General features: G+C 33.4%; 1 protein-coding gene across 1 annotated transcript in view; it reads left to right on the forward strand.

The window, feature by feature from the left end:
* Positions 1–394: 394 nt before the first annotated feature.
* The window catches only part of LOC112595642 (G1/S-specific cyclin-D2-like), a 57013-nt gene continuing 35232 nt past the window's right edge, over positions 395–22175 (forward strand). Inside the window, exon 1 of the mRNA XM_025340925.1 lies at positions 395–1030. Within this exon, the coding sequence (XP_025196710.1) occupies positions 836–1030 (195 nt within the window). The 5' untranslated portion in view covers positions 395–835. The remainder of the gene's footprint in view (positions 1031–22175) is intronic.

A 22175-nucleotide genomic window follows, 5' to 3' on the forward strand; every position in this document is an offset into this window, starting at 1 on the left:
GGTGCTTCGGCCGCCGCCGCCGCCACCGCCGCCGCAACAGTCCTGGGTTTTTTCGTTCGTATTTTATTTATTCTTCTTCTTCTTATTATTATTATTATTATTATTATTATATATTTTTTTTCGGCATGTGAAAGAATTTTTATATATCGCTGGTGGGACCTACCACCACATTCGGTCGAGGGTCTGCCTGTGCGCGCGCGCGATCGAGCTCGCGCTTCTGTGTCAGAGTGTGTGTAAACGCAGTCGCGTAAACGTGCGCTTGTGTGTGTCGCGCCTCTCCTTTGACTGTGTACGGTTCGCCGGCGCTATACGTAGACAGACACACACACACACACACACACACACACACACACACAATACCACGCGCGCGCGCGCACACACACACATACACGCGCACACACATACGCGCGCGCATACGCACACACTTGCAGAGCGCTGTCCCACTGATACTGATTCGATTCCGACGACGAGACGCGCGGCGCACACGCATTCTGACCTGGTCCGTTGCCGGGTTCGGACGTTTCATCGCGCTTTTATTACGCATACGCTCCTCCACTCGCACACACGCACACCACACGCCGTCGTCGTCGTAAAAACCGTACCCGTGCGTACTACCACGTCTCTTGTCAATTTTTTTTTATTATTATTATTATTTTTTTTTTTTTTATCGCGAATCGATAATTTAAAAAAATCAGTCAAAAACATTTCTCTACGTTAAAACTATAATCTCGTGGTTTTCTGTTCCTTCCCGTCGCACGGTGTCCACCTCGCTCGCGCATACACACCAATACAATACAATATAATATTATATTCGCGCAACGTAATCGTCACAATCATGGACCTGTTGTGTTGCGAATCGACTTCGAAAACCGTCGCTCAAAAGGATCCGACGCTGCTGTTGGATGACCGTGTGTTCGACACCATGCTCAAGTCCGAGATCAGGTGCTTGCCGGCTCCCGACTATTTGGCAACCGTCCAGAAGGACCTCACGGCCAACCTCAGGAAGATCGTGGTTGATTGGATGTGGGAGGTCAGTATTTAGTAATTTTAGCATTGTTAGTTTAAATTTAACTGGAAGTAATAGTCAAGTATATTACTTAGCAGTGAATATTATACTTTTGTATAATGTATTACGTGTGTCCACATTTTCGATTTTCCCAATCCCGTGTGACGACCAAACTTATTGATATTTGTACACAGTTACTTAAAACAAAAAAAAAATTATAATAATTATTTGGTTAAAATTACAATACGATATTTTTAGCCAATTTGTTTAATTGCTTTTTATACTTAAACGACGACCTAAAGGGTGATAATATAATGAATTGTTTGAATGGAGAAGGCATATATATTGCTTTCGAGGCGTTGTGCCAGCTGTTTTTTTTACAAGCAACAAGTGGTCGGGTGGTACCGCACTATTCCCAATCGTGCTTTGAAAAAGGCAACTGGTGACAATCTGACAATCGTACCGGTTATCGACACGTAAATAATAGAATATACTTAGGTGCCTGTATTTAAAATTGTTTTCCTATTAAATTATAATATCGTTTTGTTTTAATATTTTTAATTCTAAAATATATTATACATATACAATTATTTTTAATATTAAGTACAATTAATTTCTTTTACTTCTACATCATAACATCCAATATATTCCATAAATGTTTAAAATAATTAATTATCAAAACAAGTTAATAAATATTATCTTATGAATCTTATGAATATATATATATATATATATATATATATCTAATAACTTAATACAATTTTATTAATAATTTACTATATTATAATATGTATTTATTTTATATTTAAATATGTTCTATCTTACTAAATTAAAAACTGGTTTTTATTCCAAAATATTATAAACGTTTTTAGAGTATCTTAGAATATTGAACAGTTATCATAAAACGCTTTATCAATTTTAATTATTAATATTAATTTAAATGTACAATCATTTTAACTTTTTTAAGATTTAATGTTTCAAATTTAAAATGTTTTAATAATTTTTATGTATTCAAAATCAACTCTAAAAAAGTTACCGATTATCAGCGTATTTATATAAAAACCTTAAACAAAATGCACTATATATGATTTTGATATGAGTAAATATATTTTACGGTGCTTAAATATATTTTGATTTTTACTCGCGTTAAGTTTATAAATTTAATTTACCTAATATTATGCATTAATTAAACACGAGCTTTTCATGTCCGACCAACCGTATGTATTTACCATTATGAACGTTTGGTCGTTATATTTTTCACCAGTAGCGAATTCAAAAATGATCGCACCACGGTTTGTTGTTGGCTCCAAGCCAAAAAAAATGCAACATGATTAGCTTATGACGTGTGTTTCACTATTTGTATAATATAAAAGACAACTTTTTAAACGTCGACTATATTGTAACATTGTAAATTGTAATGTATATAATATTACACATATTATATTATTATACTGAACGCGTTTCAGTACTTCGGTGAATTCGATAAAAATACGATTTACAGATGATTTCCAGACTTCATTGTAGCAGCCATTCAATCGAACTGGAATTGTCAGACAGGTACTGGGTGTATATACTCTCCAAAAGGTTCAAATTGTTTTTATAGGACGTGATTTTTTTGGAGAATGTTTTTTGGAGTCCTTGTTTAAGCGAAGTCTTTGTGAAAAAAAGAACACACGAAGGTTATTTTTGATTGTAAATCACGTTGACGGTTCAATTGTGGGGTAGATAACGGTTAAATGGAGACATATTATCTAAAACACAATGCTTCGTTTTATTTATTTTTTTCGTCGATTCGAATTTAATTGTAATTACTACCTAAAGCAGAGGAAGCAATAAAAATCCGATTAGAATTTGGACCGTAACCGACCGTACTTAAATTTCGCAAATATTATTACATCTTGAATTGAAACTAAATTGAAAATATTACGTACGTTTTGAATGATTATCGAATTGTGCGGTAGCATTTTATTTTGCCTCCTGTTATTTTTCAAATTTCCAGTTTATGCAACTATTATAAATGTAAAAACAAAAGTGGTGTCTGTCAATAATAACGACGATAATGGTAGGTAAATCCCGTCTATAATATACGCAATCGTTGTATATAACGCCCAAAGAGGCCGGTCCTGGGTAAACTGCTGGTTGGTTATACACTAGAAGCAGCGAATTAAATTTTACAACTCTCCTGACTCCCCTCCGCTTATCGCCTAAAAATATGTGTATAATAAATAATAACTAATACGATTTTATTAATAATTATTAAATATATGTTTTTAATATTGTAATAATTTACCTTTCACGTATTCATTAAGTGCTAGCGATTGTATTTGTGTGATGTATGTCGTTTGTGTATGTGTGTATAAATGTAACCTGCATGTACACGTAAGGTTCCCAAATAATTATTTTATTATAGTGTCCTATTAATTTTATGACATTCTGTAAGTTGAAGGTAGCGTGTTAGAGAAATAAAATAAAATATTTTTCTAAAAAGGAGATTTTATGACATTGAAAAAAAGTTAATCTCTTATACAGTTTTACAAGTTCGATATTTTTAACCGCTTAACACCACATAACTCTCTATTTATTTTTGTTATTTTTAATTGTCTTACTGTATTTTTCTATAAAAACTTATATTTTTAGATTTTCTTTTTAAAATAATGATTTTCCCGGGAATTTTCCCTAAAAAACATTTCAATGATCAGAAATTGTGTTTATTTACACGTCATTATATTATTAGTCACGTTTTCAAATATTTATAATTAAATTATAAAAAAGCCTTATTAAAAATATGTAATATTTTATTACAATATTAAATTGTCAACTAAATCTAAACAGGTTTTATTTTTAATATTCATTGGAATACATTAACTACGTTACTTCGTAAAAATAATAATCACGTTAATAATAATTGTTATTACTAATTGGTTTGTTAAAACTAAAAGGCAAAAAAGAAATCTATCGTACATTTTTTTTTTACTGACAAACGTATATACGTACTGCAATTAAAGTAATACTAAATGGGAATCGTTAAAATAATGAGCCAGGTTCGTAGATGGAAAATTTACCTTTTGGTTTGGTGTACTAAATTATTATATTTGAATGCTTAAAAATAGCTCAAACTATATTTATATAATTTGGTATTTTTTCGTTAACTCCTTTATTTTGTATATTATTTTATGTTGATTATGCGTGTGTTCCATGAAACGTGAAATGTGGGTTATTACTTTTTTTCTTTTAAACGGTATATATGTTAATTTATTATTTAACTTGTGTACCACTACAAATTTTTACGACATAGTTATTTGGTGCGATGTGGACGAATATTAATCAAAATCGGGCGCAGTAGAGCCGTGTATTACGCACAAAGTCTAACGCCCGAAAAACTGCACTGCATGACGTTCGACTCGCGCGATCGGGAAGGTTGGTCGTGATGGTAGAAGTGAAGAGGAGACACACACAATGTCGTCGTCACAGTGTGATATTCTTATATTATTCTCTTTTATCGGACGAATCCGTCTAATTAAAGAGTAAAAAAAAAAAATTGAAATAAAAAAAACTATAATTTGTTCAGCTGTTTTCGCATGCACATACACATTCGGTAAATGGTGTTGCGTGGTTCCGAGGTCATTTCTGGGTGGGGGGACCCTCGCCGAGTTCCCCTCTGGCCAATGTTCGACGATGAACACGTGTCGAAAAAAAAAGGTGTCATGTCGCTGTTAGTGCTTTATTTATCCACTGATGCGTAAAAATATTACTGAACCCTCCTCCCTCTTACCGAGAAAAAATCCCGAACTATTGCGAACGATTATTATGTTAACGATAAATAGGTAATTTTTAATATTACATAAGGAATTATCGGGTCTTGGGGCAAAAACAGTTTAACGAAGCCGCTCGTTTGTATAGTGTTCATAAACTTCAAATATGTGCAAGGAGCTTGTTTGCAAATATATTAATTATAAAACTGTGGTTCGGATTTACTATAAATTGTATTATAATAGTTCATGTCAACTTTTGTGCACAACCGTAGACGATTTTAAAGGTCCCAAAAATAGGTTTACCATTCGTCTATAATATTTCGAAATTTCTACCAAACATTAAAGTCTTCTGTACAATACATCAAATTAATCATTTTTTGAAAACTTAACGTTATGCGCATAACGTGATGTTTTTTTTTTTAGTTTGATAATGTACCTATATATTTTGTTTTATAATGTTACAAAATATGTGTTTGTTTAGTTTATTGAAAAACCATCACCTCCCGCCTGCCGTTTAACATAGAACCAATTTTCTTAAACATGGCTATTAGATATTATATTTCAAAACGTGCATCACCACCCGACACCTTGATCACTCATGCAGGAGTATAAGAAGTAAACGTATAGCGGTCATGATATTGTTTTATGTACCTACTTAGCGCGGACGGGTGAACATTCGGCGTTAATATTCGTCTAAACCACGGCACGAATAATGGGCGTACTCGTGAAGATCTGCCGTATTCGAAATTGTTATCGTGTAATCGCGCGAACCGTGTGTGCTTATTATCGTAATAATAATATCGATCGCCGCGTAAATAATCGAGCGTATAATTTATTTTATGACCGTACACATTTCGGACGGAAGCGCGCGTTCGCACTTTTGTGTTGTTTTTTTATTTTTTTCAAATTTGACTTTCGCATAGAACCGTGCTCGTCGTTACGTTCGCGCCTTAGCCCGAAGATTAGTTTTGTTGTCGTGCGCTGTTGTTTCGTGGTCGTAGGCATCGACCACGACGACAACGCCGCCTCTCACGTTTAAATGTCATAGGAATTAATTACGACGGTAATAATTGTGTTGTAAAATATACGTGACGAGCGCAGCGGCGGACCTACGCATGCGGTTCTAGAGATATTCTAAGAATTATTTCCGCACTGCGACGACGTCAATTTACATTTATTCCATCGCACACGTCTCGCGTTAATTTCGAAAACACGAGCACCCGATGTATTGTTAAAGACTATAATTATTTATCGAAATACGAGTCTTAAAGCATCCGCGCGACCCGACCGCGTTCGATTCCGTATGCTTGCGCACGTCACGACATATCCATAATAATTAATAATTAATAAATAATAATAATATATTATTATTTTATAATATTTTGTGACGTCGGTGTACCAGGAACACGCAGTACGGTTGTAGGAATGAACGATTGTCGATTAGGTTAAATCGGCTAGTCTTCATATATTTTAATATTACATAATAATATTATTATTTATTATTCTCAAATCATTTCGCGCAAATGTCGTCGTGTGTTATACAATCTCGCGGACTCGTTTTTAGATGTTAGTAGGGGCGATGAAGTCCAGTGGGGGTACGTTGTTAGCGGTAGCGGCGGACACGGGTGAACAACACAAAGTGGTGTGGCGTGAAGGAGAGTGCGCGTTATCAAATATTCTTACGCGATTTTCGGGTTATCGTGCTTGATACTCACACACGCGCGCACACATTTACGTGCGCGGATTCCTCTGACGCGAAACAGCTGATTATCATATGGCGGCGGTAGTAATAGTATTCGTATACACGAACAATAATAATTATTATTATATTACCGAGTGGTTTTGTGAAAGTCATCATTGACGGCGGCGACAACGAACTCTTCGACTATTGAGAATAAACAACAATGTTCGATTTGTTTTTTTTTTTCGCTTTCCCATCGCGTATAATGCGATATTGTTATAGACTGTTATTATACTATCCTTCGAATCGATACACTATTATAATACTCTTCCACGAAATCCGCGATTCGTACGAAATCCAACACCGTTGCCACCGGATATAGGCACGCGTAAAATGTGCACGTAGTATACGTACACACGCCTAGGAATTTTTGTCCTATACAGCCGTCGTGTTGTGTCGTGTCGACTGCGATCAAAAATAATATCAATAATGGTATTCATGTCGCCTTCGTCGTCGTTACGCATGTGTCGCACGCACACATGCAGTTCACACACACACACACACACACACACACACACACACATAACACACATCCGACCGAATAACTCGTAGTGAAATAATTTTAATTTTTCCATTTGAATATTTCTACATACTGCTTGTGCGTGTGTGCATTTCAAAAAAAAAAAAAGTAGTAAAATATATATATTATACAGTATACACCTTATTGCGTTTTAGTTGATTTCGTGGACGAGGACGCGTCTCTTTTGTGGTGAGACAGAGGAAGGGGGACTATTCAAAACATTTGCATTTTTCGACTCGAAATCTTAAAAAATTACGTTCTGCAGCTTGGACATATTAATAACAAGATGATATAGTTGTTGGGTTTTCTAGGAGATTGATCGAATGAATAGGGTACGCATTTGAAGGGGTAATGACAAGAACATGTTGAATTCGGGATGGGACGCACTGTTTTATTTATCGATGTGGATAATATTATGGTACAGCCGATCCACAACTGTTATCGCCTAACGATAAATCTACTGTCGTATATGTGAATGAGGAGAACAAGTGGAAGCAAACCTAGAAAGAGAGCAAAGTACCAAGTTCCGTTTATCTTTGATTGTTAACCCTTATATAAAACCATAATAATATAATAATATATTATAAGTTGTTTACCGCGGCCGTCTTACGCTTTCAGTGGCCTTCGTCACTTCCTTTCGGCTGCGACGCTCATTTCATGAATGTGTTGAGTCCCCCGAAGGTCTCTCATCGACATTTCGATATTAAAATTTAAAAACGCGTGTGTAGACATGACACTGTAATGGTGGTCAAAGTGACAAACTAAAGTCAATTGTAACTACAATGTGTATATAATTGTATTTAAATATCAAACGTTTTTACTCGTTGTAGAGATGATAATATTTAACTTGGCGTTTTCATTAAATGAAATTTGTTATAAATTAGTTGTAGTATCACTGATACTAGTGATACTAATTATTGTGACGGTGTTATTTGATGCGAATTCATTAGTTATTACAGTGATATAGACTCTTCCTTGTGTAAAATATTTCAAACTCGTAAATATTTTCACACAAACGTGTAATCATACCATTAGTATAATTTTTACATAACACATAATTAAGCTGTAAATTGCACAAGGTTGTCGTCGTTTATTGGAGGTTTCGAAAGTGGTCCTGTATACTATCATTATTTATTTACTATATAAATACGTGCACACCCAAGTGAGAACAGCCCGCCCAAAAAACGGACGTCGCATTGATGGAAGCTACCCAATTGGTTTGTTGTAGAAATATTTTGTCCATTAGACCATTAATAAAAATACAGTTTTATGATCTTGGAATGTTTTTAAAATCAAGACACTACCGTTTATTACTTACCGTAACCAATATTATCAATTATCAAGAGTTAAAATTATCAGTTATTAGCAATTTTTTATTTTTAATTAACCTATTATTGGTTGTTCGAAAGCGATAACATTAATACATTATACATAATAAACTGATAATGTTATTTCAACTTATTTGGCAATATCTTTGTGGAAAATGTAAATTAGGTTCTGTTTAAAATTGAATTCGACGCTGTGTTCAACAACACTCGCGTGTTGTGTTATCGTTTTAATAAATATTCGTCACTCTAAAGTCTAAAGTATATATTACGACGTGTGCATAATATCAGCTGTTGTATAATATGATAATTTGCGTTTTCACTTCGAGTTCTCGTTTTGAGAATCCTTGTTCGTTAATTTATCAACGTGTGTGAAGTAGTATAGTACTATTGCGATTCTTGAAGCATTTAAAACGATAAACAATTGTTTATACACGCACATTACGCCACCTTGAAATATATCGACGTTTAATGATTTAGTAATCCGCCGTGAACGTATTCCGTCAGGGACCTTATCGTCCTTGTAAGATAGTTAGTTTCGACTATACGTCTGTATGTGAAACGACGGCGTGTGTGGTTCACCAACTTGTGTTCTAATAATAATATAATATCATGGTATGCAGCATTCATATTGCACACTACAAAAAAAAAAAATAATATATATTTGTATACTATTGTCACAGTAGTTGCCTGAATAGTATATATTATAATATGACAAATATAGAGTAATGTCTTATCTACGGTTTTTTCCCTAGTATAATAATATAATCGAAATCGCGTTTTTGTTATTAAAAAAAAATTTGACTGTTCAACCCAACCAACAGTGGAAAGTAGACATTATCCCCGTGACAACTGATAAGACAACGAGACCTTGTGTATCCGGCGTTGAATAATTTAAAAGTTGTTTTCAACATAAATAATGATTTAAAAAATAAATAAATAAAAACGGGCGCTGGACAATTGAATGAAAAAGGTACCGTAATATCCTGTTGATGTCGGTTTTTTATTAAGAGTTAAGCTGCATCCTACGAGAGAAGTCACATTGTCGTTTTTGGATTTTTTTTTATCTATCGTCGTGTGTTACACCCGTGACGTAAAATAAACACGATCGATTATCAGTGGTGGTCTTCTTTTCGCTTTGAAATGGAAAACAAAATACGCTATTTCTCTATACTCGATGTTAGCGCGACACGCGTGAGTACATTGTTTTCTTCGTTTGCATGTATTCTTCGAATTCGTTGTTATTCGTTTGACCGGGTTTCGCGGGGAAACGAGTGACGTGAGAAATATTGTCAAACCGAGTGTTTCGTGTATGAATTCCATACGACGGGTAGGTTTGGTAGCGAGTTATTATGTTATGCGCGAGACAATGATGTTTGTTTAAAACGCAATGCAATACCAGTCTAAAAACTTCTAAATATTTTTTATTTTTTGTTTTGTTTAGAAATGTCTTATCGGTTATAACGCAATTTATGCCGCCGTGTGCGGGCGACGCCACATCGCGTGACCCATAATCCCAATAATGATACATCGAATTTGTTGGAATATCGCCCAACTGTTAAATTGTAAATCGTTTTATCATCACAATTATCTCTTGGAAAATAATTACTACATTTTTCTGGAAACTCAGAATTGTATTTATCGTCGTAAGCAGTTTGTTCGCATCAATTTACATAGTAATTATAACTTATTAAATTTATAGGAATTACTAATTAGTATTTGTGTTTAAAGAAATGGCAGCATTAGAAAAATTGTTTTTCCTACAAAAACAATCTTAACAAATTAGTCGCACATTACGTTTACCAAAGTATAAATAATAGATAGTAATGTATTGTTTTGACTTTTATGTGTATGTACTTTTCCACCATTTATTTATTCAATTTTCAATAATCGTTCTCGCCACCCCAATTACTGCAAACATTATATATTAAACGAAAATCTGAGAATCCTGAGGCAATTAAAACTAAATTGAAGTTTATGAACACGTAGCGCTACACGTAACATACTAATACACAAACGCGCGCACTCGTTCGATTTAATGACACGATTATGTTTTGTAAATTCTAGAAGTATTCAAATGCGTGTTGTACATATTATTATACCCTATTATCGCTATTATTTTGTGTTCTAGTTAAACAGTTATAACACTTGATTGTTCAAATTACACGTAAACAATTAATAATTACATTTAGAACGACAGCAGCGTAGTGTTTAATAAATAGGAGGTCACGAGTATTTTCGAAAAAGTATTACAATGTATAGGCGACTGCGTCGAAACGATTATGTCGATTTCAGTAGTTAGTAGTTATGGTATGTGTTTTACGACGGTTGATGGGTAATGAACATAATTATAATAATGATGTTATTTTCGTGTTATTTTTTATTATTTCTTTTTTAATTAATATTTTATGGAGATCGTATAATGTTAACGCTATTTGTTACGCACATTGATAAATATATCACGATAAAGTTTTATTGTGCACTATATTTTTACTATTCGAGTGTATTCGTTTGGTGGATACGATAAGAAAAATTATTAATTTGCTCTGTTGAACACTTAAATATTGAACAGTCTATTCAACGAATAAGATAAATCTTAAATATAAGATTATAATATTCTGTTGAACGCGTTCTCTATTTGTTGATGGATACGATTTTTCGTGAAATATTGTTTCTATAAATAAAGATTATTAGTTTCGGTTTAGTTCGATTTAAATTTACTCAATTAAATGTGAAAAGAATATTTCATCGCATGTGTGGTGTAATTGTATTTGTTGGGTGTTATAAAATACATTTTTCTATAATTTTCGTAATTCAGTATTTAAGAAATAACTTACTTCAATCAATTTAGTTTATTTCGAAGTTAACACATTAATTGTGTAACACGCAGACAAGGAACAAAAGTAATATTTTATTATAATATATATAATGTACTGTGGATGAGATAAGAAATTAGATAAACAGACATTCTACATTGACTTTCTGATCAGCGTAGACTTTAAAAGCAATTAATTTCCAGCAGTTTTCGAATAGTTCAAAATTCCTGTATGTGTTTCGTTGCAACGCGATAACACGCAATTTTAATGAAATGATTTGTTTACGCGTTTATAATTGCGAACAGCGGCTTCCCCTCTGTTCAATAATATGTAAGCTATCGGTTTCAATACTGCTCGATTGCTATTTACTTTTTTAAGTGATAATACAATTTTGAACAGCATTAATATCTCTTCGAAATGTAATCGTTTAAACAAGTTAACATATAAAAGTCCTAATTCATTACTCATAATATATAACATTATAATAGGTACAAAAGACTATTTTCAATTTAACATACTAAAATATTTAACAACGACCAAAGTATTTTAATTCCATTTTCCTTATAAATATCAACCAAGCATTGTCGTAACACGTGGCCGGGTTAATACATTTCACATCACTAATTAAATAATTTTTTCCGTAAACCCATGTTTTTTTTTTTTACCAAAATGTATCAATGAAAACATCTACAAACACGTTATTAATGTCTTGAGTGTTATTTTTCCATTCGATGCATACTCTGTCAGAGATATATTTTATTATAATGTTCAGTTGAATGACTATATGAATTAATGAATTAATTATTATAAACCAAGTCGACGGCGGTTCTTCGTTGTTCCTATTATCTTTTCTACTCCCACTCACCCCTACCAACCAGACCACCGAGTACGCGCGTCATATATAATAATAATATTAATAATATCGAATTGTCGACAATATTTACGCTTGTCCGGTCCACGGTACCTACACAAAACTAGTGTATTTGTTGTGAATACCTATTGTCTACCCTGGATTACCACTCGAGGCTTTTCGGGATCAGGATGCTTGAGCTTATGAGACGGATAAGTTTTCAGTTTCGGTGTTTGTTTTTGAATTGAAGTGGGCAGGGGAGTGAACAAGGGCTTTTGAATGCACGCATGCATAATGTTACAGTGAGACTGTCGAGTGGAGTTGAGCTGGTTAGTGGTTACTAGTTTAATGTTTGCCACAACCAATAGTATTGAAAACATTCCCGAAACCAGTTATCGCGAAAAAACAACAAATAAAAAGACAAATTTGAAGTTTTTCTATGTATTTGTGTTGTTGCCAAAGTCGTCGTGTAACTGAAACGTGTTTCTGAGATTTAGTGGATGTGTGTGATACCTCACCGGCAGCTTAAATTACATAATAAATTATTGTACTTTACCTACAACTATTGCCTCGTGCATTATTATGATTTTTTAACATTATAACTCGCTACTTCTAGTTGATTGTAGCATCGATTAAAATACATACAATAGTAAATATTGTATATTTAATCAATGGTTGTTGTATTCAAATAATCGGGAACTCAAACACTGACTTTTTCATAGAAAAGACACAATAGTTCTATAAATAGTAATTATTGTCATTCTATGCAGACAATATTTGCTATTTTTATAATATTATTATCGTTGTATTTTGATAGTTTGCGAAGTATGTATGGTTTTATGATGAAAAAAAAACGAACACGTGTCGGTTGGTGTAATTGTGTACTTTTTAATGTAATTAAAATAAAACGCATAGAGCTGTTTTCAAGAGAGTATTAAGTACTTACTCGTTTAATTTCACTCTTTAAAATATATTAGTAAAACGTTTTGTGTTATACACGATTTGGGCACTCGTCGTGTGCGTCTAATAACAATTATGAATCAATTGTACGATGAAATATTAGATTGGTTAAATTGTTAAAATTACTAGAAGATCGTTAATTAAGCAGACTTTGATTGATTTGTTGTACCGAAATAATAATCATTAATCATCATACCGTATTTACTGGACTTGTTAGTTTTCAAACGAAATTAAAAAGTTTGTTTTATTTCCGTTCTATTTCGTTTTGGTTTTAAACGGGGTTACTTTTTACTGGATATGTATCTTCCACTAGATTATTTTATGGAGTTGTTATAGTTATTCTGTACGACTATGCGTTACGTTATGTTGTCTTAGCCATCAAAACCAAACAGTATATATAACTTTACGTTACCAATATGTGAGATTTCAAAAAGAAAATCTTCTAGGAACAAAATATAATAAATATATTACACAGATGCAGTGGTGTTTGAAATTACGCCAACCAGAAAAATACATTGAACATTTTTAACACCAAAGTCGGTTTAAGAAAGAGTATGTCGAAAGATAATGTCTTATGTATTCATAGTTATTATAAAAAGAGTCACTTAGGTTTCATTCAATATTCAGACTTCAGACTGGTGCTGGTGGTCAGTGGTGGCATGTAATTGTAAGTCGTCGCCGAGCTAGTGGTGAGTTGTATTTTATCAAATCCAATAAATCGTGTGTGCGTACGTGTATACCCCTGTAAGTTTATTTTACATTCCGTTGAAATCCGTTTAAACTCCATCTCGTTGTTATATCTTATCCAGCGGAGCTGGTTTGTTTTTATTATTGTGATGTACGTTTACTGCGGCGTAACATGATAGAGCAAAAGTAACAAAATACGACTCTGTCCATTAATGTATACATCCCTGCCCCCTCACAACCCACCGTTTTATTATAATTGTTATTTCGGTTTATTCGTTGCGTTGTATTTTTTAACAGTTCGACATACGAAAAATATTTCGCGTCGTTATTTATAAAAACTACTGCCGAATGGGATTTCCTGTATTTCATTTCCTATTCACACACGCTTGTTGGGCTTATTTTAAGACAAGTGATTTCACAACTGAAATACAGCAACGATTGAAAAATAGATCATAATAATAATATTAAGTTATAAATATAAAACTATTCAATAATTTTTAACGTTAGTTTCAATGTTTATTCTTTTTTAAAAGAATAACAATTCCCAGTTTTTGTTTTTTTAAATTTTTACTCCGTATTTAATTATAATGCAACAGTGATTGTTCCCATTAGAATTTTCTTTACATTCATTCTTCATGGAGTTAAACAAATATATATGACGGCAAGAACAGACCGCCCCCATCGATAATGCTAAAAGAAATGAAAAAAAAACCATAAAAAATACAAATGGATCCATCAAAATGACTATATAAACGACGTAAAAATAATTTGGTTCTCTGCCGTCGTCTCTGAATGCCGACCAAACTGGTTATCGTGTTACCTGGCCACCGCCCTTTGTTATCAACATTTTTAGATCTTTCCACTGGTGTAGTTTATCGTGTAATGTTTGTGATTACTGATTAGTGATTACTTTTGTCATAATACAACAAACAAAAATTGTAATAGGTACTAGTGATTTTTTATTTTGTATTTCCGTTCAAATTTGTCGTCTCTTCTTACTAGCACAGTTTGATTGTTCGGTGTTTGTGTCTCTAGGGGATCCCGGAAAACCGGTCAAAAAATATCGTCGTCGTAGTGTTCGCTTTTAAGAGGATGCTACATAGACATTTGTTGTCTTTGCCTTACAAGTGCGTAACATAACAAATTTACGTTCAGTAGATTAGGTTTAGCTTCGTTAGTTTAAAAATTAAAGTGAATTGATCTATAATGAAACTTGATGGTAAGAACATTATCTGTGTTTGTATGCGAGTTATGAGCATTTTTAATTTTATATGTTTTACATTCGAAAAACTTGCTAAGAAATTGAACTATCTTAAAAAACCCACTTACAAACACAGATAATGTTCTTACCATCAAGTTTCATTATAGGTCAATTCACTCTAATATTTAAACTAACGAAGCTAAACCTAATCTGCTGAACGTAAATTGTCTTTGTCACGCACTTGTAAGACAGAGACAACAAATGTCTGTGTAGCGTCCTCTTAATTTGTTTCCTTCTCGGAAATTTAATGGTCGTAAAATTAAAATGTTAAGGTGATTGTCCACTCTCGTCCTTTAGACGACAACCGCGATGTCCGAAAACTTTTGCTGTAGTTCCGTTAACCGTTTGCAGTGTGGTAATGAATTTCCACAATTGTGGGACGAAAAAATAATTTTCTTTTAAAACAACGCTGTGGTTAACAGAATGTGTTAAAAAAATCACAATTTAGCCTCAGGTATCTTGATATTGGTCGTATACGCAAACGTAGACAGGAATTATACCAGACGGATCTTTTAATAATAATTACATCGCGGCGACGTGTTTTAATTACAGGGACGCGCTCGGCAGTGTTTTGACGGCATCGTCGGATATAGACGAGATAATGTTATTATTATAATTTTTTATTTTTTTCTCTCAGCTCAGGCCGCCGAGTTGGGCACAGATTTCGATCGCCGCCCCATATACGAACATTGTATTTTTTCCTTTTCGTCCATTGTGTAATCGTTTCAATGCGGCGTCGGTGTTCCGTACACTTCAGCGATATTTCTACGATAGACTATCGTACCGTCAATGATCAGAAATATCATTACCTATTACAATATTATTTAGCTACTCCTCATTACTTAAACGCAAGTTTTGGTGTTTAGATATAATTTTTGACTCTACCGTATGTCGTATTTATAACATTAACATAGGCAGAACTAGAGATCTGTATTAGACTGATCCACTTTTCCTGATGAATTCAGACATATACAGTTATCGATTGTGGTGTGAAGGGGATGAAACATTTTTAAGTATCAGTTATAGTTATAGGATTTATACAAGTCAATGATTTTCTCCACTTTAGGTCAAGATTCAAAATTTTCTGATTCAATTTATTACTTACATACTGTTATATTCTTAAAACATTGTTATTTATTTTCAATTATATTGTTTAGTATAGTATATGATATTATATATTATTATTTATTATTACATAATACATATTATGTTCATTCAATATATAACTTATACTATATACATTCATACAGGGTGCGATTCTCCTGGGCCATGGCCTAGTTGGCTCAGGCCGTAGTTCTGCCTATGAATATTAATAATAAACGATATCTTAATAGTTTTTTTGTGCGTCGAACAAATATATTTTTAGCATGTATTTTCGAAAATGAAAGTACTTGTATTCGACCAACGCAAAATTTCAATAATATCGCAGACATCCATAGTACAAAATTATTACACACGTAACTCACTGTCTTTCATCCTTATCTAGTCTACATGATCGAATACAATTTATTGTGTTTAATAGTAAACGACACTAATGTATTTTGGTAACGTTGTTACGTTTTCACATTGATGAATTGATTAATAAATAAATTTCATGAATTAATTATTATTTTTTTTAGTATGCCTTAGGTATATTATTATTATTGTTATTGTTTTTTTTTTTTTTTTGTACACTCGTTACTGGTTCAATATAATTTACAATATACATAATATTAGCTATGTGATCATGTACAGTGGTTAGTCTTGGTTAATGGCTTTTGTGGTAGTCGTGGTCGGGAGTGGTGTTTAACGCATGTGATTTTTACACACTCTTCAGTGTTCGGACACTGATATTTTTTCTTGCGTCTTTTTATTACGCACGTTCGATCTGTTCATCCAAGAAAAGCCTAATTTTTTTTAGCAATTAAGCATTACATTTTTATTTAATTGTCGCTACCATAATATTGACTATCTATTTTTAATTTGTTTAATATTTACATATCTTCTTTGATAAATAAAATTTATATATATTTACGTATTTTAATGTAAACATGACATAAACACTAATAAAATTAAATTAAAAAGAATCTATAATGACGATTTAGCGTTTTTATTTCTTTCTATTTATCTGTTCCGCTTTCAATGCATTGGTGACTTAGTATAATGAATGTTTCTACGACGTAGAGTTGGCATTTCTTACGTATAAAAATATTTATACACTGATGGATGGCTTCAGCTGTTTATAATACAAATATTTATAAAAATATTTCTTTTTGGCGCTGACTAGGCGAAGTAGGATAATATTATCGAGGTTGGCTGTTGTTGTTCTACCAAATTATATACCACTTGTACATAAACTCATAATCTATGTTGCCCTTCCTTAGACGAATAATTTATTTCCGGTCATCGATCACTAACATCGCACACCCGCTGCGTAATGGACTAAATGTATTTGTACGTTGAGAAAATATGGAAATGGAATTTAAATTACAGGGTGGCGCAGTGATTTTCGCTTTTATCGCAACATTTTCCGTTTCGGATATCCTCTAAGTATGGCGAACATTTTTTTTCCTGTTTTATAGTCGACAACAACGCAATCATTTCAGTAGTAGTTCTTCGTTTACCGTTGACTGTCGTGTCCTTTTTCTTAGTTTCTTAGTTTTTTGTTGTTAAATATTGTGTAATTCATAATAGTTATTAATAGGGTTGGAAGTTAATTATCTTATAATATAATTAAAAATGACGTAAAAAAAATGCAAATATAATATCTCATATGATATGAAAATAACTTTAAAAAATTACAAATAATAGTTTAAAATTATAAAAGCTTAATAGTTACTTAAAATTATTGCATTGTACTATTAGAGCATGTTTAATGTCAAAATTAAATAAACGACGATTATCGGATAGTAAAATTTTTATCAAGAAAAATTTTGCTGAAGTCCACTAAAATGATTGGAGCAAGTTTGAAATGTGTCATATATTCAGTATTTAAATCATTAAGAAAACATTAATAATAACTTATTATAGTCGATAAGAGTCAGTATTAATGGAATGGTAGGGGTCATTTACTTGGAGGAGGCAGTGTGTATGGGTAATTATTAATTACAGCGACGTTGTTAATTATAAAGTGCACACGTCACAAATATTTACGTCGGTGCAGTTTTGAAAATTGCGTTAAATATAATAATCGACGTGCATTAAAGAATTAAAAAAACTGTTCGCGTTTATTATACGAAAAAGGTGGTCTACTGTTCTGACTATAATCGTGCTGACGCAACGTGTACGTTGGAAAATGCATTTTATTGTTTCGTTGCGCACATGGAAAATGTCGATCTGTTCATTTTTATAGACGACGGAACGTAAATAACAATCAAGAATGCTTTGAGCGTGCTTACCTATTTACAACGGATAATCCTGCATTATTCTCCCATTGTACATAATTATAATCGAACGATAACTGCATTGAAGGCGTAATAAGCGTTTGTGGGTGTTAACCCCCTCTGGAGTCTTTATTATGCAGAGTTGTTATATCTTATGACGTTAATTTTCAATAAAATTGTTTTTAATCATTTTTCAGATTGTACAAATAGTTATACCATTAGCGAAAATTTCCCCGATTATTTGGTTTACACGTTTTTATAAATTTAAGAATAATAAATACATTAGTTAACAAATTAGTTAATTTATAATTTGTTTAATTTCCAAATGTCTAACCACGGACGAATGATTAAAAACTCCAAACGTATGTGTGAAGATAGTATGACGTTCTTCAGTTTAATTGATAAAAAATCTGTCCAATATCAATAACCAGTAAACTGTCGGTACACCTATAGTGTGTGGGGTAGGCACGGGTAATGTACGTAAATAATTGACAGGATCGTTATCGTTATAACTTATAATAATATAATATTAATATTATGTTTGTTATAATTTGAACGTTTTCGTCGTTTTTGTATGACTACAACTGCAGCAGATAAAAATATAATGATATATTAAATAGCGTATATTTTTAGTCCATAGCTCGGCTACATGTGCCCGATTTGTGTTATTTTCTTCAATGGGTTTTCTGGTGTGCACAACGAGAGAAACACTATCACATACTATCTTATCGCTTCTTGCTTGATATTTTTAGGCATGCCACGCGTTATTCATTCGTAAATGACATGTATTTTTATTTTTTGCGTTTTCGATTGTTGATGATTCCTTCATAAATGTTGTATGAAATATCGATTTGATTACTGTTCAAGATTTTTGTAGATTGTTCGAGAGACATTTGTCGGAAATAAACTACAGCCATCTAAAAAATTGACTTGGTGGTTGCAAATCGCGAAAAGTTTAATCGTCGTCGTCATATCGTTGGTGATCGTCGATTAAACCGACAAGCAACGAGTTATTGACACCTATTATTATTTGCACGCAACACACAACTTTACTAATAACGGGCTCGAGGCTCGAGGTTAGTATTATCAAAAAATAATGAAAAACTATACGAAAATTAAATTAATAGCTCTTTCTGAATCTTCTAAACGTAACATTATTATAATGTATTAAACGACGTATATTTTTTTTTAAATCCATCGTTTGGTGGCCGTCGGTGGGGCTGCTCTAGTTTTATACGAAACGCGTTTGTTTATTGCTTTTAACCATTTTGAATTTTTATTTTTCGGAATTTTTTTCTACTTATTCGGAACGCACGCCTCTGGGGACGTATGCATGTAAACAGTCACCGTCGCAATGCAATTGGGAGTTTAAGGTGGATACTATTATTATATTCTTGAGTAAAATCGTTATTCGTCAATATTTGTGTGTGAGTTGTTTAGTTTGGACTTAGACTATGCATAGGAAATATTCTGTAAAATATATTAATATAATTTATTTCATCGTCATCTTCGTTGAACGGCGGCGATCAGTGTTAGTGGTTGTGGAATAGGTGGGGGGATACGGTCACTCGATGTTTTATTATTATTTATTATTAACGACCGTGTACGCGTATGGTGGACGATGGTATACACTATACGTTACGTGCGTGTTCGTACTTCGACGGCAACGATTTTCTACTTCAGTCGAGATGGCGGTGGACTTAATTTTATTATTAGGAAATGCGATTTTGCGACGAGTAACATATTGCATCGACGTTGATAAGCGCGGCGTATTTGGTCGAATCGATTTAAGAACGAAACAATAATTCACACACCAATACTAATATTACTATAAATTGATTCTATGTGTTTTTGAAATGTCGAAAATATTATTCTCGTCACCGTTGTAGTTATCGAATTATTTCGCAGATACTTTTGTATTGAAAATAAAACTAATTAACAGTACCTAATTAAATGTGGACATTTCCACAAAACTCATACTTCCAAAAACGAGCGAAGTTTGTAAATAACGCAAAAAAATCATGCAAAACCTTATTATTATACATAGTGCAGCGTTCAATTCGATGGACAGGCTTTATACGTATATACCTCCCCACCAGCCACGGAAGTACGTACTATCCCTTCCCACACGGGATAAATATCTCAATTTGCACCTATAGACCTTGGGTAAACGCGCAAAAAATCTATATGCGAATAGACAAGGTCAAAACAACGAATTTTTTGCCACACACACACTCATACAATTTTCGGCACAAAGACAATGTCGTATCGTCGTATAAACGCGCGTTTTTTTTTATAATATACTTTCCTGTTCTCTTTTCATATTATACAATATAACCAGTCGATGGTAATTCATTACCCAATAAGTCCTATCAGATATATATTATAATAAAATCATAATAATAATATAATATTATCGCGTTATGATGGTTTTTCTATATTTGACCATATTTTGCTATACTTTTAAATTTTTTTTTTAACATAATACACGTGTATGTTCCCGTATGTCATTTGTATGTATGTGCTATAAATCAATTGAACGGGCGTTATAAATTTTGATTAAGCGTTTTTATTTTTCATAATATGTCCGGTGGCAATGTGCCAATTATACGCGATCCTAGAACCTGCCGTGTGCTGGTAATTTACACCGAATGTTTTATAAGCTTTTTGGTTTTGAGTAATATAACGTTGTCGTCGTAGTCACGAGCAAATCAGTGCAAATTATTCGTAAATGACCTGCTGTTTATGACCTATGTGTATTTGACCGTCGTCGCGTATTGGAAACATATTAATGTAATTATATGCAATTGTTCAATAATTGACGCTCCCTCGTTTTGCAATAGATCGATAGTATTCAACGGGAATTTCTGTCTATTTTTGATATAGCCATAGCCGATAATGATTAATTTTTGCGGATGTATAATTTTTATTGTTATTACTAGGTCACTGTTTAGTAGTGACTGCTAGTATAGATCGATTTCAATTATCGCGCAAGTAAATAGGTACATCGCACACGATACACATTCAAACGAGTCTCCCTCCACATAACTCGTCTACCACAATACTACATCACTGCATACACCGACCGACTAACGGCGTCGGTGATTAAAATTCTATTTCTCATATAAAAGTCGTCGGTTTTTAATTTTCTAATTTATTAATCCCCACCACGGGCGCCGTAAAACGGAACGTACACACGCACAAAAAAAAAACCGAAAAGAAACAACCCGAAAACCCTATCCTTCAATTACGTGTACATGCGTTTCGGGTTTAACAACATTCCAACGTCCATTGTCGGCGTCCGGGCCCCTCGTCTCTGACAACAACCCGGTTAGTGGTACCACCGCCGTCACCGCCGACGACAACGACCTGGCTCCACCCATAATCTTCTCCGAAAGCATTATACATTATAATGTACAGACTTAGATGCTCATCAATCTCACAATAAAATCTCTCACCTCCGAGCTAAGCCAATGGTCGTCGTCGTTATCCCTTGGGTAATTGACTGCTGCCGCGCCACGGCGGCGCGGAGAAACGTTATTATGTATATATCATCCCTCGCGATCGGGATTCGGATAAATACTGTGGACCAGCCATCCAGCCAGCCAGCCACCCGGAGGCACATTCCATCGGTGGTAGTATATAATACATACATATATACTAGTCGTTATGAACGCACGCACACATCAAATATATAATATATATGTGTATGTAGATATAGGTATACATTTGCAGCATAGCATTCCCACGTATTATTATTATTATTATTATTATCGTCATCGTCGTAGTCTTAGTCCAGGTCTCTACCTAATTTATAAATTAATTTCTCGCTTCGTTCGATCACGCGTTTTAGACGCCGCCGCTACCCCGTGACACACGTGTGCGGCGGCGCTAT

The sequence above is a fragment of the Melanaphis sacchari genome, unplaced genomic scaffold (genome assembly GCF_002803265.2).
Source record: "Melanaphis sacchari strain LSU unplaced genomic scaffold, SCAv2.0 Contig28_pilon_pilon, whole genome shotgun sequence".
In the NCBI taxonomy this organism is placed as follows: domain Eukaryota; kingdom Metazoa; phylum Arthropoda; class Insecta; order Hemiptera; family Aphididae; genus Melanaphis; species Melanaphis sacchari.